The sequence below is a fragment of the Antedon mediterranea genome, chromosome 6 (genome assembly GCF_964355755.1).
Source record: "Antedon mediterranea chromosome 6, ecAntMedi1.1, whole genome shotgun sequence".
Classification (NCBI taxonomy): Eukaryota; Metazoa; Echinodermata; class Crinoidea; order Comatulida; family Antedonidae; genus Antedon; species Antedon mediterranea.
In genome coordinates, this window is record NC_092675.1 from 4,012,421 (window position 1) to 4,037,330 (window position 24,910).

General features: G+C 30.4%; 1 protein-coding gene across 1 annotated transcript in view; it reads right to left on the reverse strand.

The window, feature by feature from the left end:
- Positions 1-7,476: 7,476 nt before the first annotated feature.
- LOC140052210 (uncharacterized) overlaps positions 7,477-24,910 on the reverse strand; it is a 32,677-nt gene continuing 15,243 nt past the window's right edge. The window contains exon 8 of the mRNA XM_072097667.1: positions 7,477-7,596. Within this exon, the coding sequence (XP_071953768.1) occupies positions 7,547-7,596 (50 nt within the window). The 3' untranslated portion in view covers positions 7,477-7,546. The remainder of the gene's footprint in view (positions 7,597-24,910) is intronic.

Here is a 24,910-nt window from a genome sequence, read left to right on the forward strand (position 1 = left end):
CCTCAAAGCTAAGGGTTAGATTAGTCCTTTGGGCATTGTTGGCGTATAATAACAACGTAACAACGACGTATGATATAAAATACACTGATAGACAAAACATTTCTTGCTTCATTTTATTATCTACTTATATTAAACAAATGCCTGTTCATTAATACTCATCAATAGGTTAAAAGGTAAGAAAAAAGTATACAAATTCCTAGAAGGATGTTTCAGTAGTGATTACCCTAGCAACACAACTTCTTAGGGTATATTTAAACCTGCACAAAGTTTGTATAGTATTTTAGTGGTCCAATTAATTGTGTCGTAACCAGGTGTTCTTACTCTGCCGTCAAGCTGGCTTAACAGTGAAAATTATTCTGCTAGCAATTTGTATGAATTTGATTGGTTGTTGGTCATTAAGGTCTTTCATATTTTCAGTGTCATACCTTAATCTGGAAACTTTAGCTTAACAAAATTTAGATCTGTTTTGTAGTAGGGGGTGAGCATTGAGACTAATGTACTGTATACTACTGTGCCTGGAAAGTGTAAAAATAAATGGAAAAATGTGTTTTTCGATTTAGCTTACCTTCCAGGTGTGGTAGAGCAAAAATAAGTCAATAAAATTGTTTTTATAGCTTTTATTTATAAAAAAAATACATTTGTTTTTCCAAGGTTGTATATTATTATTATTTTTTCTTTATTTTGTGTTTTTTTAAATGTTCAGTTTTACTACTCTAATAACCATTAAGTAAAATAATGATATATCAAAACACCTGTAAACTAAAATTCTTCCGGTTTAAAATATAAAATATGTAAGAAAAAGATGCTTAATTAAAAACATTAACAAACATCTGCAAATATTGATCAGGTAATTTTCCTTGAAAACTAATGATTATTACGGGAAGAAACATTTTGTTTACGTCCTAATATATTTTGCTGTTTCATTAAGATTTTAGAAAAACTTTAAACAAGAGTATGCAATAGTATTACTTACTGTACCTGGATTGTCCATTTTTTTGTTTATTTTTACACTCCTTTCTATCTTTTTTTTTTGTCTTGTGTGTCACGTTTATTTAAATTCTCATTGATGAATATATTATATACATATAAGTATACATTTTTGACAATTAAAAGTAAGTGTTTAAAGTTGTTAAAATACAGGTATATTTACATAATAAGATGCCAGAATTCAGTATTAACCATATATTTTCTCATTTAAAATTTTAGATACGATGTTAATTAAAATGTAGAAATGAAAAATGGCGGTAAAATACATGATTAAAATTTTCTTGTTAAACTATCTTATTTGTGTTCTTATTTGTGTTCGAGTAGAGAGGCTATAAACTCAGGGGAGGAAAATGTAGTATCCTCCCTTTTCACCAAGATAAGATGGATGGAATGAAAAAAGAGGAATGCAATAGGTTGAAAGTTAGTTATTTAGAATGATAGCATGAAATGGTATATTTAATGAAAACCGTAAGGTTAGAGTCCATACACTGTGCAGGTCCAAGATGCAATTTTGGCTCTGTGTGTATGTGAGACACTTCATACCCTTTCTATCTTAGTAAAATACCTAAAGACAAAAATGCATGCTTTAAAAACCTATATAACCTAAATTGTGTGATCTTGTCTTATTTTTTTTTAAATCAATACATATTTGAAAACAGTGTTTTACTATGTTTTTAAATTACTTTTGATATGAAAAGATAAAGCTAAATTAGCAAAGGATTTAATAGACTTTACCCATTCTTCAGATCTCATAATTGAATACGCTCATTATTTTCACTTTTGGAAAATTCCGACAGATGGAAATTTAGATTAAAGTTAAATGTAATTGAAATAACAATATTAATAACAATAAAGCTTTATATCAAAGGCACACAATTGTATTGTTGAAATGCTCACAGTAAGCCGAACTGATTGCTAAATAATGTGCGGAAATGTTGTCACTATTTACGTGTGAAAACACAAGATTGTATATTTTAAAATGATTGTGTTTTCTTATAAATGAGTACAATTGCAATAAAATGGATTTCTGCAAACAAATTAAATACTTGTAGTAATGATTTCAGTGTAATTTCCTCTTCATCATAAGACTACTTCAATTCATATTTAGCTTGTTTTAAATCATAAATTGTAAGTGTTCCAACTTAAATCAGTTAAACTGAACACACCTGCCGCACAACGCAACAAAGACATTTTTCAATTACAATTTTTTCGTAACATCCTCAATATTAGTATTTTTCTGCATAAACATCGTCACACAATTACGCAGTCTATCATTGTCAAATAAATAATAATACCGCTTTTTTGCTATGCATCATTAATTCACAGATTTATTTCACACATCACTTGAATGACAGCTGTATATAAAATATAAATATAGTTTTTGCTTCATATTTTTAAGGATCAATTATTAGGTATATATGAATACCAAGGCAAAATTAAACTTAAGTGGAGATAAAAATTGTAAATCTAAAATAATGAGAGGAAATCCTGATTCAATGTTTTGATATAACACTCTCTCTCTCACTTAACTTAATTCACAAAAATTGAAAAGGGAAGTTCCCTGAGGTAGGAGATTTGATACGACTGCAAAATAAAAGTATAACAGGGTTGCTACAATATATTATCCTGCTGTACTGAAAGAAATTTTGTTTGGAAAGAGGGAAATATGCTATAGACTACAGAACCTACTCCCTCAAGCTTGAAAGTATATCGTACATATCTTTTCCCACTAGCCAACACCCAGAGCGAGTCCACGAAAAAGGAAAATATAAACTTCTGACTGTCTGTAGTATTTTCTTGCTAAAAACATATTTAATTTGATTGACTGATAGACATAATCTGGGTTCACACTCATCCTTTCATAATTGATAGGACTACTTAAGTGGACATGTCAATATTTTCTACAAGTGTTCCCCGATGGGTAATGAATACTGAAATATCACCATACTAATTAAACTCTTCGATCTCTCGGTTCATCTTTAACTCCTCTACAAATTGGATATGAAAATAGCTTTGAATTTTTACATGTATCTCTGATGAAAAGTGTGGTATTTTTACTGAAAGTGTGTGCTTAATATTTCACAAATCAATCATGGTCAATAATACCTTCTGTTTAAATCGATACTATAGGTTCTGTTTTCTGCAAAGTTTAAAGATACACTATCTCTTTTCAAATCTTACAAGATATTGAAAAATTAAAAAAAAAGAATTTTAATTGCAGTTGTACCATGTAGAAAAACTAATATTACAAACATCAGGTAGTAAGATGTGTTATATCACTGCCATACTTTTCAATATTAGTTCTATCATTTTAAACATTTACCAAATAACAAACATAAACCCCAAAAAACCATCATCCTTTTCACAGAAACCTGCTGTTAATCTCATGAGTTTTCAGTTTTTTTCCCCTCACTCTTCTTATATTAATCATAATGATCATTATCATTATACTAAATGATTACATCCGTATAATCATTTTTGTTTTCAAATAACCACATTAATTATAAAATCCATTAACAATATTACCAGAAGGTCAAAATCAATAACACTAAAATGTCCTGAGGCCTGCTATTCTCTACAATATCAACAAACACATTCAAACAGTATTATTCAATACATGCTATTACCAAGAAAAAACCCCATTTCACAGTTAAAATGATTGTGAACTTCTGAACCTCAAAGCCTGACCATCAGTTTGATAATTATGGCTACAAATCTCAAGATAGTTAAACCCCAACTACTTATTGACCATCGTTATTAAGAAAATTAGGCAAAGTATTAAAATTTAAATGAATCGCCATTAATCTATACAGAATACTTTCCTATTACGTCTCTAATGATTTGTGCGACAAGATTCAAAGGACACTACAAGAAGTATTTAATCTCATTGCATTAAGCCTCCGTTGAGGAAATGGGCCAAAAGAAAGACCACGCAATGCTGAAGCTTTAGTTAAATGCATGCTGATAATCTCCACCATTAAAAATGGGCTATTCTCGTATATTACAAAGTTGTTAAGAAGGTGTGTAGTACAAAACAAGCAATCTATAGGAAATTTGAATGGGTATCTAAAAGGTTTTTATCTCCAAACTCATGAAGATAAAAGACACGTTCGATAATGAAGTGTAAACAACACGAACCATAAACATCAGTGATTTTACATTGCTGTTTGCGATTTTTTAACAGATAACAAATTTAATTTACATTGTTGTAATACTTACTTTGTATAAATGCTGACTCTATTTTTATTTATTATGATTAATGTTTTGATTTATGTTTGATATGTATGTTGTTTGAACATTAAAAACTTAGTGGGATTAAGTCCATGAATTTGTTTTACTATTATCTATTTAAAAACACCATACAATACAACATATTTGTAAATGGTTTTATTCATTAGTAATGTTTTCTATTTTGGAATATTGCGTACCGAGAAATATCAGGAATAGGGATAAGGACAGAATAGAGAGGGTGTTGGGCCGGAAAAGTAATCGATTCTTAAGTTGAGAAACTTGACTCACTCTGTGTCCATGAATGACACAGATCATTCACAGTTTAAAATTATGGGTGCCGTTAAATTGTCAATAGAATAAGGAACACATTGACTGTTATAATTACTCTTTCTGCTCAGCTAAAAGGAGAGTAAACATTTTCCTTAATGTCAGTTGAGCAACGTTCATAAAAGAGTTTGTGTTTTCATTGGGATTTAATATGGGTATTTTCATTAACAGTAATAATCAACTCTTTTCCAAAACCAGATACTCATGGGTTGGATTTGGATTTCCTGAAGTCTGGTTGACTGAACGCAATTCACTGCTGTTGTCCATCATCTAAGCATATTCGATCAGGATAAGATAGAAGTAGCGAGAAAAATATCATCACAATTCATTCATTCATCTTTTATTTCGGAAAAAAAAAATTAATTCTCCATAGCTCAAGAACAAAGGATGAAGTAGATTGGATAAAAGAAGAGCAAATTCATGAATAAATTTTGTGACAATATTGTCTGACCTCCCCAACCTGCACAACATGCCATATACCACCTTACGTTATAGTTCGTAGAACGAGCAGATGTGGTTTTCTACAAACATGGTGCTTACCAACAGAACGATCCACCTACAAACAAGAATGATGTTTCTTAATGGTCTAGTTAGGAGTTGACTCACCTATGGTTGCCATGCTTGGAGGGCAACAGGAAGTGAAATGTCCAAACTTAGCACAACATACAAAACCTTCCTAAGAAGAATGCTAGTGAATGGCTTTCAAAGGGTCTGCCCACCAAACCATGTAGACATATCCTCAGATGAAGAAGCAGATGAAAACTATATAGACTGGCGTTACGTAATTTATAATGACGATCTCTAAAAAATTACTGGCTGTCAACCGCTAGAAAAATATGTCTACAAGCAACAATTCAACTGGATCGGACATGTAAATAGAAAAGAAAATGAAGATCCTACAAAAATTCTTACTTTTCACACAACACAAAATAAACGAAGAGGTCGGAAGATACCATCAGTCAACTTACTAGATGCAACTTCATTGGAGCCTGCTTCAACAGAAATTTATAATTCCCAGCAATGTTTTAACTGTATATATGAACTGTTTTATAAGTTGTTTTGTGACTGCAATTTGGTAGTAGTCACTCTCGTACTGTACATTTAAAAGTAACACATCCAAATGCCAACTTTAAGTCAATTGCTACCAGATGTCTCTGTGAGACGGTTATTTGAACCAGTACCAGTACCAGTACCATGACCTAGGTTTATTAAGGAGCAGGCGTAAGGCATTGTTGAAGCACACCTTTAGTGCTTCCATAGATTTTACATTAAAATTTGCGCACAGAGAAGCACAGTATAAGTTATTACAATATGTTTTACACAAAAAACACTTTATGTTGTTATGACGTGAAAATGGGCTTCTTTTATTATCTTAAATGAAAGACAACTGAAATTATAGTAACATGGATTACCAGAGGACATAGAACATACAAACATTCTGACCTACTGTATGTCTTGAATAGATGAAGCAATGCCTAATAATGGAAAACATAATGAAGATCATAGGTGTACGTACACTTGCATTTTTGTGCAATGCAGAAAATAGCCACCAATTGCAAAATTACTAAGAATTTCCAAAGTATGTTCCAAAAAATCCACAATTTTTTCACAGCATTTTCCTAATGGGACAATAAGAGGGAGATCCTTGTTGATAATGAAAAGTGCATGGTGGTCATGTTATTATTATATATCAAGTTCAATGACAACAAACTATGTGAAAGACTAAAACTGCAGATTAGTTAATAACATATAAACACCTGACTATATTCTATGCCAGCATCCTGTGGGATGGCAGGCAGGTGATATTTCATCTATATATAGGTTTATGACATGCCAATCTTAAGGAATTAAAGTAGATAATGTCATTAGGAAAACAATAAAACATAATTGAAGGCCATGTGCGTTATTGTTGTCTTTGTTATAGTTAATAGACAACATTTTTTATATTGGACTTTTTTGCATGGATCTTAAGAAATGTTAGCGATGTCTGTATGATGTAATAGTTCTTCAAATATAGCAATGTTTATAATAAATATGTAAAAACGATATGAATCATAGATTATAAATAAAAAGTATAGCAAACTGGTCTTACCTACTTGTTGAAGTTATTGGTCTTTCAACTGATTTGTTTTTTCCAACTGGTTGAATTGGTATTTCCTAATGGTTGAATTGGTCTTTCAACTGGTTGAATTGGTCTTTTCAACTGGTTGAATTGGTCTTTTTAATTGGTTGAATTGGTCTTTCCAAATGGTTGAATTGGTCTTTCAACTGGTTGAATTGGTCTTTTCAACTGGTTGAAATGGTCTTTTAACTGGTTGAATTGGTCTTTCCAAATGGTTGAATTGGTCTTTCCAAATGATTGAATTGGTCTTTCCTAATAGTTGAATTGGTCTTTTCAACTGGTTGAACTATTCTTTCAACTGGTTGAATTAGTCTTTCAACTGGCTGAATTGGTCTTTTCAACTGGTTGAATTGGTCTTTTAACTGGTTGAATTGGTGTTTCCAAATGGTTGAATTGGTCTTTCCAAATGATTGAATTGGTCTTTCCTAATAGTTGAATTGATCTTTTCAACTGGTTGAACTATTCTTTCAACTGGTTGAATTAGTCTTTCAACTGGTTGAATTGGTCTTTCCTAATAGTTGAATTGGTCTTTTCAACTGGTTGAACTATTCTTTTAACTGGTTGAATTAGTCTTTCAACTGGTTGAATTGGTCTTTCCAAATTGACCTTTCCAAATGGTTAAATTGATCTTTCAACTGGAACTGGAATTGGTGTTTCGACTGAGGAAATTGGTCTTTTAACTGGTTGAATTGGGTTGCCAAATGGTTGAATTGGTCTTTCAACTGGATGAAATTCAGTTCCAAACTTGTTCAGGATTTATAGTGTACATACATCCTTGATCAACTACTTATTTTAATATAAATTTCAATTAGAGTTTAATGAAGCATCATTTTAGCACATTTGTTTGCGAATTCAAACAATTTATCATACATTGACAACTCAGCTTTTTGTTGTTGCTACAATGACCATAACCGCAAGACCTTTCTGACCTGTAGGATTAAACAAAAACTTATTGATGATTGATAAATAACATCCATGACTTGTAAATCTTGTGTCATTTGTCAAATAACAACAAATAGAGAGTGTTTGTCATTTGAATGATTACTACTTTTAGATGAATTGATAATATAGTAATTGTTTTTATGTCTCTGTATTATCTCTTTAATAAGTACTATCAATCAATCTATATGCTCCATATTGATTAAATAGCATACACCAACACTTTCTAAAGGAAGTATTCTGATATGAAGGCGCTATAATACAAAGAGGGTTTAGTAGGGGAATAGCAATGATCTCCACTTCAGTACTAAGAGTGGTAGATGATAAAACACAGACAAAAACACATTTCCTGCAAGCACCCCAATACAGAAAAAATACATAAACACATGAAACCAACTTCCTTCCCAGCAAAGACTTGGAGAAAATGAAAGAAAACAATGAGAAGCTACAGAAGCTGTTGTCAATATCAACACTTGAAAGGTGGGTGGGAAATTAGTGAACATTTTCAAACCTGAACACACATGAGATGATAGGGTTGGTATATAGCAAGAGGTGAATGTATGGAACACCAGCTGTGCAAAAAACAATTGATGGTTTCTTTTCAAGATGGCTTCTTTTAATTGTTTAGTTTTCATACAGTGATTCATAGTGTTCAATCCATTATTAAGAGAATATATTTTAATTTATATACCTTTATATATATATATATATATATAAGTGCAATAAATAAGAATTTAAGTTATTAAAAAAAACGTGTTAATACTAACAAACCAATACAATTTGTATGTCAGCACTAGAGATTAATATGATTCTGAAATTTGACGTTGGTTCTGCTGATGAAAAATAATTTTCATTAATAGGAATCATAAAAAAATAAATATGTCAAATATAAATGATTACTTTGGCTAAGACAAAAAGGTTATCATTAGGCTCACAGGCGCCCTCTTGCAGAAGAAACACAAGCCGCCAACCAGACGACCTACAGTTACAAGCATAGGAATTCACCACTGGACGCCACTAGACTCGACAGACAGATCTTAAATTAAACACCTTGAAAGATAAATGGTCAACAAGTTATATTTGAGTTGAAAGAGATATGTTGGCAATATAGTATTTGAAATATCGCCCTCTGTAGTTAGTTTACTTTCTTCAGAACAATACATGTAGTTTGTTAAAACAGTAATTCTATTTCCAAATATTGGAATCAGAAAGAAATTGAACTTGGTATAGACAAGCAACAGAACCCAATCACTTGCAATATGAAAAACACTTTTGGATTTATATCCATCAATTGTTTGTATAAAATGGCTTTCTGTTTATACTAAAATTAATTAATTAAAGAAATAAAAACCTTTAAAATGACATGTTATTACACAAGTTCAAAGTTTTACTGTAAACAATGTGTATGAAATCTCTTTTTCTTTCCCATAATCTTGTACAAGCAGGTTGGAATCCTGAACCTCAATTATTGATTGCATATTTAAGGCATGGTTAGATCAGGGAGTTTACAACTCCCTGGTTAGATTATAAAAATGTTTGTCAAGTATAACAAATTGTATATCTTTTAAGACACAGGTGTCTACCTGTATAAACCTATTAATGTAATCAAATATATTAATTTTGAATTACTAGAGTTAAAGGTTGACATCATACTTTATGTAGAGTCATCGTGTATAGCAATTTTATTAAGTGGTTTTGTTTCATGTTGTCGCATCAATTTTTATCCAATTTCCTCTACTGTCATACGATTCAAAGTTTGTTTGTCCCTCAGCGATTGTCGTCTTAATCACCTGCCGAAAGGTATAAGATGATTACGGAAATGATAATCACCCTAACAAAAAATAAAAGAAAATAAGATGACCATCAAAAGAAATTGAAACGAAAGTAATGATCGATGTAAAAGATAGATAAAGAAAATAATCCATTAAAACGAAATGAAAGAAACAAAGAACAATCTCTGTCATTAATTCTTTTATTTTATGACAGTTTAATGGAGTTATAAAAATATGAATAAACGGTTTAGAGGGTGTTAAGAGAAGTATACCCAGTGGCAAGTGTCAGCCAAGCTCACAACCCTGACATAAGCTTTAAGCTTGTTACTATTCTAACCTACTTTCTTGCTTTCTGTGAACTAAATTTTAAAATAATAAACTAATTATTCTCATTACCATTATAATAAAATAACAAACATTGATATTGGTATATCTTTGTATTCTGCAAGAGAAGTGAGAAATGTCATTCTAATATTTTTGGACAAAAAACACTTAACGCCATACCGCCGAATAGTCTTCTGACTTTTTCGCCTCGGCTACTCTGTTTCTGCTGGAAAGTTTCTCCAAAGTTTTCTGTCAGTTGCCATGTTCTTTATTTTTTGTAGGTTCGTTGCAGTTTTGAATTTTGTTGGTAGTGTGGTAGTTGGATCTGATAATATTAGTGCTTTCAAGTCCCTTTTCAAAGTTATTGGTAAATTGCACACTCAATAAGTAGACTGTTGTATTTGTAGGCATTTGATTATTTTGTCTTAATATACTGTATGTCCTCCATCTAGCTTGTAACACATCTAATGATATCGGTTTCACATTGTATATTTTGCTTTGAAATGGGAGCTTCAAAGTGCTGGAGAACACAGCGGTGTAAATAGTTCCTCTGTTTGGCTGTTTCTTTTATGTAGATTTCTGCTTGCTTACAAAGTCTGCTGTATCTCTGTATAATGATATACAATGGCTATAAACACCCATAGCATTGCTCCTACTTGGTACTTTACCTTTGGATTTAATTATATTATAAAATGTGGAATATGGTACTGTATATAATGAAAAGGATTGTGATGTGTGATGAGATAGAGAACGTTATCTGACATAAGGATAGACAACCTCTATTTACGGGCACTGCAATGTTTAAACCTTTACAGCTCTTGTATACAACAATCCAATTGATTTGTTTATGTTCAACATTTATTAGGAATGTTTCTAGTAAGGAACATTCACAATATTAGTGAAAGATAAACAACTCAATCAAAAATCATTAATTTACAATGAAAACTGACAGAAACAGAAACAATTCTGAACAAAGGTTGCTGTACTTAAAAGACTTGACCTTCTATCATTGATATCATTCGTAGATTTTGTTTTTAATTTGGCATTTATTATGAAGCTTTCAATTCGCGATGACCGGAGCAAAGCATTGATGTGGACCTAAAAACCAAGTGTCAAGCAAAAAGCATGGCCCAACTTACATGAATGCGCACAATGAATTAATCCAATCTACCTTGTTACTATGTCATCGGTTGTACAGAGACATTCCATAAACAACAACGACACTAAATTATAACATTGTAATGTTATACTTGACATCTAGTATCTGCCTCAGACCTCTGGTCAAGGTGGGCACTGGACGAGAGAAGCCCTTGATCAATGTTAGGACCAATCAAGGTGCTTTAAACAGTCCTGGCTTTGTTTGTATCAAACCTGTTAGTGGCGGTAATTATCGCTGTTGGTTTTGATTGAATAAAATAAAAAATAAAAATAAAAAAAAACATTTTTCAGCCAGAGAAAATGTGAAATAGTTGAGGTATCTATATATGTATTTAAACAGATTTTGAATTATATTTTGTGTGGACCAGAAACTATTACACTGTTAAGAAGTTAAACTTAAAGCCTTGGCTTAATGCGTCCTCCCCACACAATTATATTTATTAATTTATGTTCTGTATTGTGTAAATTGTATTGTGTGTGAAACAATAAACTTAAAGTCAGTAGCCCTAATCTTTAAGAACTGCCATAAAACTTAAACATTATTGTTTATAATAGATAGTTACAAGGCTGGCTAAATATTAAAATGTAGTTATATGATAGACTTACTTATATAAACACCCACTCACAAAACAACCTGTTTCATGTGTTTAATGTTGTTGAGAAATGAGAATAATATTAGACGGGTTTTCTAAGTTATAAATCAGGATTTGCAGAGATTACAAACAGTAAAATACTATGTTTTATGAATACCCATCAACACTTTGACTAGTTTCATATTTCTATGAATTAAGCCACTCCTTCTGGACTGACCGTTCACAAGATTACTTTTTTTGTGGCTTTTTCACTTCATCAATTTACCGATTGATGTAAATAAAAACTTAAAAGTACAATAGTAGTATAGTAGTAGTAGTAGTAGTAGTATTAGTAGGAGTATATGTTCATAAAAAGTCTGAAATAATTTAGATAAACTTAGGCCTACTTGCGTTCAGGTTTACTAAAAATTTCTTGGGTAATAAATCGTGTAATTGTATCCACTGTCAATCATTTGACCAATCAATGACCAACTGCAAAAATACAATTTTTACGGTATTCACCTAATCAATAAACAATTAAAAAATACTTTTAATAACTCGACTCGACAATCAATAAGTCTCGTCAAATTTATCTATAATTGGAAACAAATCTAAGAAATTTCCAGTAATAATGAAATGGTTGCAAGCACTGAAGTAATCAAGACAGAAATGGAACAAACGTATTAAGATCTAGATTAAAAGCATGGCAATGTACATTTAGGTCTATCTGTTTTACTTTTTACTTTCATGTTTTTTGACAAATAATTTACTCACTTCTCTCCAATTACAAGATTTTTAATTGATTTTTTTCGTATACTTCAGTGGCATATCCAGGGATATTTAGCATGCTAAAGCATTTATCAGTTTCAGTTTCAGTTTTTATTTTCCAATATAAACAAGTGTAATGAATATATGCAAAAATGGAAGGATGACCAAAAAAGAGCAAAGCTTGTACAGTATTTGGCCACCTTAACAAAATAATTAATACATGATACAAACATAATTGAAGCACAGGACGAGACAATACTAGCTAAACATGTTGGCATATGTTTTATATGGATTATTATTTTGACTAGGATGACTTTCATTTTCATCTGACCACGCAGATGTTAGTCCACAAACATATGAGCATGCTGTTCGAGTGGGCCCATCATAAAACTCCCATATTGTTTTTATTTGTATTAATTTTATTTATTTTGACACTAAAAAATATATATAAAAAAGAGTATAATTTCTGAGTGTCATATTTCATAATATCAACAACAATGATGAGTGCAATTTTACCATTGGTGAGTATCCATCCATTTTGAACTGTATTTTGATTTTTAATTTTATGTAGTTAAGTTCTTTTGGGGCTGCAGACATTTCATGTTATGGTGACTCTGTTGCTTTGGGGGTCCCAGGACATGATGTCGAATAAATAAATGAATGAATCCTTTTTACAAAGGATGCCATAGATTGTATATACCGGTACAGATTGTATATACCGGTAAACTGTCTCTTCATATCATCATAGAACTGCACACGTATCTGTCTGAAATCATGCTGAAACATTAGACAAACTTTTAATCCTAATTGCAAATCAATCTTGTGATGGGTATATAAATCAATCTATCAATACCTGATCGATTTCAACTGATTTATTTATTCAATCTTTAGATGAACCTATAAATCAATCAAGAATTGATTAACATCTGATGGCTTTGTTAATTGATGGACAGATACTCAATAGAAAAGCAAAGTAGTAATTAACAGATCAATTCATCTTTGTCTTTAGAATCAATGATCTATCATTTACAAGCTACTCTTTCATTATCTTAAGTAAAAAAAATACAGCAGTTTTGTTTATATCCAACAGTATATATTAAATATGTCAAATGGGGTTCTGCAGGTAAAGTGGAAAGAGGAACTCAAATCAAATAGCTCTTTATTCAGTCCAAGACAGAATGCACATTGCCGTCTCCTTTTGTTTAATGCCTTGTCTACCCTATCAAACTTTATGTGACAAAAAAATGTGATGTGCCCATATATGGACATAATGATGTCATATCACTACCATATTTGTGCATATCACTACCATATTTAGACACATCACACTGTTGTTGTCAAACTAGTTTGATAGTGGAAGACAGAGCTTAAAATCCCAATGAGAAAGCACTAATTTAAAGATGAAAAACATACATATACAATATAAGTATGTTAATTACAGAGACATAACATCCCTTACATCTCCTTTTCTGATTGATGAAAGCTACTAAACTAATTAAACAATTTATGAAGTATTAATTACCAAGTGATATGTGATATACATCGATTTATAACTCAACATGTACTGTAACAATATTCCTAAAGAAGACTTCTGTCACAATAATGAGATATTATAAAGTAATTCTTTATTGTTGCCTCATTAAAAAAGAAAACTATCAAAATGAATAAGACTAAAAGTTAAAGAAATGATAAGATTGAGACTGAACATTGAGAGGGACTTCAAGTTAATGGAGCTTAAGAAAAGAAACCAGTGGGATCCCATCCAATCCAATCCTTTGAATTTGAACATGGTTAGAGAATCCATTTTAAAGGGAGTTGACTTCAAGTTAATGGAGCTTAAGAAAAGAAACCAGTGGGATCCCATCCAATCCAATCCTTTGAATTTGAACATGGTTAGAGAATCCGTTTTAAAGGGAGTTGACTTCAAGTTAATTGAGCTTAAGAAAAGAAACCAGTGGGATCCCATCCAATCCAATCCTTTGAATTTGAACATGGTTAGAGAATCCGTTTTAAAGGGAGTTGACTTCAAGTTAATGGAGCTTAAGAAAAGAAACCATTGGGATCCCATCCAATCCAATCGAGTCCTTTAAATCTGGACAGGGTCAGAGGATCCGTGTTGAGATGAAACACATGGTAAAACATGATGCAAGATATAAATGGGCAACACAATAAAATCAAATAAAGAATGAATGTAAATATTTTGTAAATAATATGTTGTTGAATTTGAACAATAATATTTTCTTAAATTAAGTTTACAGTAGCTATGTTAATTAAAGCTGAAGACTTTTTTTTTTGGAGAGATAACTAACTACAGCAAATAAGAACAGAACTTCTACTAGACAAGATATATATATAACAATCTGATATAACATGTGCATATTGTAAATAGACATTTAAATAGAACACCGGGATAATTATGCATTGTTATCGGATAAACTATCATTATCTTTTAATATGCACTATAATTCGAATAAGTTAATTTTTAAATAATTACAGCCTATTTATTGCCTCCAAATATAGAATAATAGGAGAGGAATTCATTCATAAAGTGTGTTTATATGTTGAGCTTCATTAATTGGGAACTAAATAATCTGTTGCATGCAGTAATAAGGCTAAATAACCAGAGAATTTAATCAATATTATAAAGCATATGTATATTTTTATTGCCACTATAATTCGAATAAGTTAATTTTTAAATAATTACAGCCTATTTATTGCCTCCAAATATAGAATAATAGGAGAGGAATTCATTCATAAAGTGTGTTTATATGTTGAGCTTCATTAATTGGGAACTAAATAATCTGTTGCATGCAGTAATAAGGCTAAAATAACCAGAGAATTTAATCAATATTATATAGCATATGTATATTTTTTATTGCCAATAATAAATACTGCAAGCAAATTAAAAATTAAATACTCAAAAGGCAATGTGGATATTTTATTTATTCTGTACTAATTTGTTTAAAAAAGTGATTTTACATTACAGTTTGTAAAAATGCTGCAACTAGCTAGACCACCATGTTGATAGTATGGCTAAAAATGTATTCTTAAATATATATCAGTATAAATAATATTCAGTTGTTAGCCTACGATTATTCAAAAACATTGATAGGATAAAAAGGTTATCATGTTGAAATACATGTGAATCATGAAAGGATACATACAAATCTAAAATTAATACTATATCAAAAGAAATAATTTCTGCATTAAAAAGTATGTAGATACGAACATTCGCATCAAACTAGGCTACAAATGTACTCCAATATTTCAATCAAACGTTCAATTAATATACTGTAATTTATCTTGTGGTATTTAATATCCAATCAAATTGCACCAAATTGAGCAGATCCAGTCTCATGTATTCGGATAGTTTTATTTTATTTCGAAATGATGAGAGTCTTCTTGTTTTATTATGATTCCGTAACATAGAATGTATGTCAAAGTAGTATACTGTAGCGTAGCAGCAGAAACTAGCTTGTAAATGTATGTCTAATATGGAAGCAGATTCTATGTTCAAACAAAAAATGGAATATTCAAATTCTAAAAAAATTTTTGAAAAAACAACAACAAACAAAATTATTATTTCATAATGTATTGTTTATCTTGCTTGTTTCGCCGTTTTGCTTCTGTTGTATTTTTGTGTGTGTTTATTTTTTATTTTGAAGTGTGCACCTTTGCATTATAAGTATCCCCCGCTTTAAATTCAAATAAATATAAAATAACACTTCACTCATAGAATTGCACTCATAACTATAATAAATACAGGCTTATAAACTATATTCACTAATAATCTAATTTAAATTTAAATCACAATTTGAAAAGAGACTCCAATTACTGTTCACAATATTCACGATGAGTTAAAGGTAATTGGTCAGATGTTTCGCAATTGTACTGTGAATAAATTTGTACAGACAGGACTGGTGTACCAAACCTAGACCTTTCACTGATGGCTAGAGTTAGTATCAACACAAACATGAAGTAGATAATATGGTTTTATATATTATTTACTTTAAAAAAACCTGCTTCAAATACTTGTCTAAACTCAATGAAATGTTATTTTATACTGTATACATTTGTGTTTCTGAACGAAAGATGAGAATAATGCTATAGTGCACACATTACATTATTATTTTTCAATTTTTAGTTTACTTTTTCTTGAAAGTAAAAATATTTTCTTTTGTTCATTTTCCTTATTTTACAATTGTTTGAAGAAATTAATCTGAACAGGTCAAACACATGCTGAACTACATAATGAATTACAAAACTAATAAATTCTAAAAAATGTTTAAAAATGTTTCTTACAAATTGGGCAACCTATGTACAACTAGTTATATTTGTTTTAAATTTTGATTTTTCGTTTCATTATTACTATGTTTAAAAATCTTATTTGACCTTCATATGCTAAAAAAAAATCAGGTTACTAAATTAAAAGTGTTAGAAGATAATATTTTCTAACAGTGTACATGATGCCAATAGCAAAAATAATCATAACAAAGTGGTTTATTGATAATGGTGTTCTAGAAAAATAACAACATAGAAATACAATTGAAAGTATTTTTAGTCTTTGCTAAAAATATGGAAATCTGCCTGGATAGTTCAGTCTGTCCATCTAGGATGTCTAAAATCCAGATTTCTATGTTAATAATTAGCTACTAAATGAGTATGGATACAGTATTCTTTAATTATGTCTTGTAGTACATGAATGAGAGATGACATAAGCCAACTGAAAAATAGAGATAAATATACAGTAATATGGATATATATTGAATGAGTTTTATTTATTATTATTATGGCATTTTTTGGATGAAAATTTATCCTTGCTAGCCCCACACAATTGTTCACTAAAAAAACATAACACAGGATTATTTTTCATAAATAAAATATTGAAAATCAAGCGATATTTAACATAACAATAGTTTTCATAAAGTGACTTCTTCTAATAAATATCACCTAAAAGTCCTGACATTTCAGAAAGACCGGGGTAATATTCAATCATTTTAATAGTTTACTATTTAAAAATAATGTATGACATTAAAGAATTTCTAATAAAAATTCAAATTATTTCTATTGCGTTATACCCAGTGTGAATTTTGATCAGCAAAACCTAGAAGAAAATGTATAATATTATTAGGAAAATCACGGTTCTTACTGACATAAAGAACTACAGAGTCTGTTCTTCATCTTTATCATTACAAAAAAAATGAAATTTTAAAAAAAATTATGAACTCTCTAAAATATGGTAAACGAATTAAACATTAAAACATTACCCACTTAAATGTAATATATTCTATGGATAGCCTACAGTGTTATCAACTCAATTAACCTTAAACCTATATGCAATTAACTGTCACGTTGTACATGATTTGTAAAAATTAGTTACAATACAAACGGTGACACTTTGCAAGACACTGATTCAGCCATATGTTGATAAGTATAGGCACTCAAATAAAACGACTAGGATCAACATGCTGGTCAAGAGAATCTGTAGGTGTAAAACAAAGTTGGCAACGATTTTATCTTCAGCCTCGTCTTTCACCGTGTTGTTAAAAATCTGAACTGTCGAGCATCGGAAAACAGGCCAGGTCATATACAATTACTAACAAACTAACAGAATAATCACCGGGGGCATAGCATTACTAAATAAGACTGCCAAATCAAACCGAGATACATGAAATAATCAAAATAGAAATTGTGCACGGAAATTTTACATTTACAATACAAGCATTAATTTGGTAATTATAAGTAAAAGAAAAACAGATATTACATATGGATGAGACAGTTTTATGTGTATATGTTAATGGCAATGAATATATGTAGTAACAAATAATGTAATATAATAAAGAAAAATATAAAGATATAGAATATGCTTTAAACAAATAGAGAACTTGTAAACAAATAATCAATAACACAATACTCAATTTCACCAAAGCATGGTGTTATACGACACCAATAGTTTTGGTAATTTTCACTGTATTTAGTTTTCTTTAATTATTATTATAATTCAATTTTAGGCAAATTGCCAAGGATAACCACAAGTGAACTCAATACTGTCCTTCTCTCAAAGGTGGCTCTCCTGTTCACATGACAAACATATATACAAGATGCTCTACATAAACAAAGACTTATTACAAGTCTTTGAGAGTTGGGTTGCAAATTGTCATGAGAAAAAATCCTGACATATGACAGGACTTGAACCCAGGACCCTTAGATTAGTAGGCAAGCATCATAACCACCAAGCCACAACTCCACTCCGAATTACATTTTGTTAACAAAACCAGTAAAATAGTTATAGGATATTATGAAAATGTTCTGCTTTTACTCGAAAATTTATTTTCAAATTCATAATTCACAATACAAAATACTCGCATAGATATTTTGCTACTCGGAGACTGCGGCAATTAACCAACTCATAGAATAATAAATAAAGATGCATAAAACATAAGTTCTGGCTTAATTAGTTTAATTAGTAAATGAACATTCACCCATGTAAAACTTCACATAAAAGTCATAAGCAAATATAAGTTATATAGCAATAATTTTCCAATTCTAAGTAAGCACAACAGGGATGCTCAGAGAAAAATAGCCGTTAACAGAGAGGGTGCTTGATCAAAGAGGTTGAAAACCTGCCCTCTCCGTTCTCAAAATAGAATTGTGTTCCCAACCCAATTCTTGATTATTTTTCTATTACTTTACCATTAAAATATATCTGGCTATCATTTTCATATTACTTATCCATATAAAATATTTTACAGGTGAATTACTAACCAAACCTGGGCATCCTACTTGAATGAATGTGAAGTTATTGAATAAAGTCAGCCAAAGATGATAAAATGAATGATTAAAATTTAATGAAAAATTGAATATTTGTTCGCAATCGCAAATGGTAACTACACAACTGGTAACTGACAGACATGATTAAATTGTTGTGTACTGTATTTAAACAGTATTAATTATAAAGTTTCCCTATGGTTAATAGGCTTATTATGCTTGGTTATATAAGCAAGGCACACCTTAGGTAACCACCAATGTTACAAATGGAATTCATTGTAAATTACATAACAGTAGAATATTAGCAAATGTGTTCAATTGAATTTTACAATCATGATGATACTTATATTGATCAGAGACAAAGTAAAATTGTCATTATCGATTTGATTTGTGTAATGGAGCGATGTAATTTAAATTTTACTATTTAGGTTATCATCTGCATAAAGGATTTATCTATTTTGAATTATTCATTTTTTTGGGTTAAATGGTCATTACAAAACATACTAATGGGCCATTTGAATGTTATCTTTCACTTATAATATCTATAAATGCATTTGATATATTTAGTAAAATCTGTCACTAACATTATATGCTTTGTATCTAAGTTCATTCAATGCCATATTCATAGAAATTTTCTTTGACTTTATGCGGTCTCATAAATAAGGCTTGTTTTAAAGTAATCATTCTTCATCATCTATAATTTTTCATTCACAACTGTAATATTATTGAAAGAATTAACTTTGATTTTGGTCATTATGTTTAAGTTTGTTGCCCTTTTAAAATAAGAATCAACTTGATTTATTTAAATTGTACAAAAAAAAATGTGTTCTCATGATCAAAACAGTAGCACTATTACCTAAGACAATTGATATATTTTCCACTGAGCATTCATATTTTCCACTGATTTTTTTTACAGCGCTATTTTGAATAAAAGTGGCTATTGTAATGTAAATCATGTATGTAATATGTTTTGATCTACATGCACAGTGCATCTAACTTGAAGTTTTCTATGGGTGTACCTACAGTAGATAGACAAAAAAACGAAAACGCATAATTTGGGTACCTATACAGTAGGCGAGTTAAAATTGGTTGCAAGTCTAGGAGCTTTTATGGGTCAACCACTGCTGCCAGTAAAAGCAACCTTATCAATTCATAAAGCTCTTAAAACATAAAGCATAAACTGAGTCAATACTTTATACTTTTCTGAGAAGATGAAAAAGAGAATTCTGCCATAAAAACATTAGTAAACACATTTCTTGAAGGTCAGTGGTACTAATGAAAGGAACTACTTAGGAACTATTCATTAAGCACATACATGGACATTGGGGTTACCTTTGTTAATAATGTACAGCAGATCCTACAAGGTTCTACTATGTCTTAAGCCATATTAGGTTGTATCAAGTCAAAAATCGAGAAAACTCTGAGTAAAGACAAGATTTGAAGCCAAAATTTGAACCAAAGATAGTAAAAGTGTCAAGCAAATATTTTAACAACAGACCTACTATATGCCACTCGACTACTTTACAAAAATGAGACTGTACCACCCCGAGGCCATGTGTTCATTGAGGATTTCAATAACGGACATCCATTACTGGTGCAAATAATAAACACTAAGCCAACAATTCAGATATATAAGACAACTGTATAGCCGTTAGCATTCTGTCAATCATTAGCTAGAAATCCGCCTTATTTAGTATTCCGCTAAAATAATTTTAAAGGATTTAGTTTCTTGATATAATGGTATTTACTGCTAATATGAACTTTAAAATACTAGTTAAGTAAAACTAATTTCCATGTCAAAACTATGACTACAATTTTTACCAGGATTAGCCTATCAGATATAACTTACAGTATTCTGGCGTTTTCACAAAATGAACATGTGCGGTCTCTGGTAGTCTTTTTTTTTAGAAACTCCATTAAGCTTACTAATGTTTCTCAAAATATTTAATAGAAACTAGATAAATTTATTTCAACATAATGTAGTCTTTTCTTGAATTTCTGAGGTTAGTACAGTACTGAGTGGGTTAACCGATTTAGCAGCTAATTTATGACAGAATGCTATATCATCATCCAGATTGTTCTTAGAGAAAGTCACAAGACAAATGTGAAACCACATCAACAGATCTGTAAAAACTTCACAAAGTCATCGTTATAGAGGGCCTAATAAAATCAGCTTACCTATTTGAAATATAATAACATACATAATTGAACATAGTTCATTAGAATTAAAAAAAAACATATTACTGATCTCTATAAAAATGGCAGCATTTGAAAATAATTCAGGAAAGAAGTCATTAAGCTACCAGTTTCATTTGTCAGTAGCTTATGGAAGTTTGAAATGATTTTTAAAATTAAAAGACAGACATTCTATTTAGTATTTCATTAGAATTGATTTATGATGGAATATTTTTTATTATCTACAATATTAGAGACTACTGTACATCAACCATAGACATTTTGAACATATCGAAATTAAAAAGTAATAATTGAAGATATTGCTACATAAATGAAGGAGATTGCCATTCCAGTTTAAATACGGAGAAATTTATATTCAAAATAATTAACTGGAATTCCTAAATGTTAAATTATAACTGACTAGGTTATACAGATTTGTTTGCTATCTTAGTGCTAAACATACACATTTTCCATAAACTAAAATGTAGGGGGAAAACAGACAGATTTTGGAATAAATCCTCCTGTTAAACACAAATGAAATCAATATTTCAATATACACAGAAAATGGCTAAAAACAAAATTTCACAATTCCCTAAATCAAATAAAGTAATCTGTACTATCACAATTTGAAAACCGGGACTGCAGGAAATAAAAAAAAAATGTTCTAAAAGATATCTAAAAAATAAAAACAAACACTGACTCATGCAGGAGTTGAACCCTGGATTTGTTTGTCAAAATAAATCTCTACTATAAATCATAATTTTATAAAACACTGCAGGAATTGATACACAAACTTTTGCCAGATTGTAATTCAAATACTGTGGATAAAAAATAATGAAAAAGAAGTTAAAAACAAAATAAAAATGGCAGATTTTATGGGAAGATTATGTTGAGGAAGTTTTTATTTTAGAAAGGATTGCTCATGACATTATGAAGTCATTTTTGATACAACAGAATCAAATTTGTTGAAAGTATTTATTGCAAACAAATTGACATCATAGACATCGTTTAAACTAAGATCTATATTTCAATGAATCTTAATGATACACTAGTTTTGTCCATTTACATTGCATAATGATAGATAACCCGGAAACTCTATACAGTTTTATTATACTGTGAAATTGTATTGATAAATGTATAGGAAAGGGTAAAACAATCTTAACAACAGGTAGAGTCTTTCCATTAAATTGTGAATGTACCCCAGATTAGTGAGAAATCAATTTCGTATTGAGATATATTGATATTAATTCACAATAGAACAGACTTTATATCTCATTTGATAAGAGAGTAGTTATTTTAATGTCTTGTACAGTAAACAATGAGCTATTCTCTTAATCACTCTCTATTCTATATTGAAATTATATTGAAAATTTTTCCTGTAAATGAAAGAAAAGGAACTGCTCTTTCAGCTTGAGACTAAAGTCTAAGATTCTAAAATTACCAACAGTTTCTCAGTATTTGCTGGTCGGAACTAGGCTTTCAGCAAGGGCACAAGGGTTTCAGACAGTTTAACAGTATATAATTTGGTATGGTTCCTGCAATATACCTGTTTACAAGTTCTATGTTAGGCAAGTTACCCATAAAAGATAAAAAAAAATGTTAGGCAAGTTAATTGTCAATCTCTGTCCTTGTAATATGTGCTTTAAAACAAATAAATATGGTAAATCTAATTAGTAATGATAAATATGAGTAACTGTACACTTATTAACAAAACACAAACTATGGACTTATAAAATTCAGTGCACATTTCAAAGTTGCTAAATGTATGACGCAATTAGTATAACTTTAAGAGGGTCATCAGAAAAACTATGTTCATAAAAAAGCTATGTGTGAAATTTCATAGAGCACGTTTAGGCTTGAGGAAAATATAAAAGTACTCAATGACTCCTAAAGGGTACTATTTTTACTATAGTGCCTAGGCAAATTATACGCCTATAATTATGGACATGTACTGTCCCAAGGCTTACATTTTCAGTATTCAGTACTACTTTAAGTCTAACACTTGAGGTTATCAAAAAAGTTTTTATCAAGTGAGGGCGGCATATAACTCTTGATACAGTAGATAAGAATTTGTGTCAAGTTAGATTTTATCAAACTATACTAGTTCTAATAGGAATTTTGAAAAGAACAGAAAAGACTAAACAAGTTGTTTGGTGTAAAGTTGGAAGAAAGAAGGAACACAAATAAGGTCATGTCAAGTCTGGGTCCGAGTGAAACAATCGTGAAAATAGTTATGAAGGAGTATGAGAGGTATGGGTCATGTTCTAAGAAAAAATGAAGATGAAAAAGAAAAAAGGGTTTGGCAAGTAGAACTTGGCGGTAGAAGAGTAAGAATATGGTCAATTTAACTAGAATTGCCTAGAAGCCTAGATCAACATATGGTAGATATGATAAAGGATGATTATTCAACCTCAATTAATTGATGTTAAATATTGCACCCTAAATATTTAACATTTAACATTTGATTTCAACTTTGAATAAATTATGCCATGATTGACTAAAGGATTAAATGTGACAGACTACTACTGCCATCATATTGACCATTACAATTGTGTCATCATAACTGGTCATCTGATTGATTGAAAGTGACCATTGTCAATATACATAATGACAAAAAAAGAAATTGATCCATATAAAGTTACTTGCTTCAGCCAATAAGCTTAAGCTTCAAATAGCATGAGAAATGCATATTTATTAAAATTGCTCTGTCCACAACATTTTTGATGGACATTACATTCCACCACATGGAATGGAAATGCTCAACCCGAAACTGAAATTTAAATAGTAAATCTTGTGATTTTGTCTTAAAATTGTTGTCATTGTTGTTTTGTGAGCAACGATTTACCTATGAATTGAATTTTGATGAAACTTTTGCAAACTGAATTGTTATATAGTAGCGCTGTCTGAACATACTATGCCATTTACAAATACCAAACCAACAAAATTTAGCTAAGAATCGCAAATAAAAATAGTGTTTGTTTTTAAAACTTGAGTGAAAACCCCTGGTGAAAACAATTTTATTTAGAAACATCAAATGCACATATGAATTGCCTAAATACCTTATTATCAATTTCTGTTTTGTGTTCTTTTATGATCTCAAACCTGGGGAACATCACTAAAATATTAGAGCTGCAACTGCATAAGTACAGTACCATGGTCAAAAGAAGCATCACACTATGATAGATTAAGCTTGTTTAGATTAATTAGATTGTGGTAGTCCATAAAGTAATAGATCTGAAAATTATCGTAGTTTATAAATAATCTGATACTGTTTCAACAAAATCTAAGTATTATTTAATTTGACGTTTTACTACCTCAACAGGTCACTCTCTCCTTAAGCCAACCTATTAATTACATTTAGTGGACTTCACAAATCTGACATTACTTCACGAAACCTGAACACTATTACATCCGACAGTTTGTGTGCGAAGGACCTAAATTATATATGATCGTTTGACACTGTTTTGACCACATCTACACTTAATTCATTTGACCACAGCAACTTGTAGTTTTTAGGTGACACGTGAACGAGGGTACGTGACCGTCTTTCTGATGAGGTCAGTTGATATGAAAAATAATTTGACACTTGCGAAACGTAGTTTGACACTTTCAAAACAGGTTTGACAATTACAGAGCAGTAATAAATACAAATAATCTAAATATAAATAAATGTAAAGGTTTTCAACTCGTTAGGAGTTTTCATTAGGTATGGTATATTTCCCTTAGGAACGTTCCATTTATTGTAGGGGAAATTAATTAAAAACAAT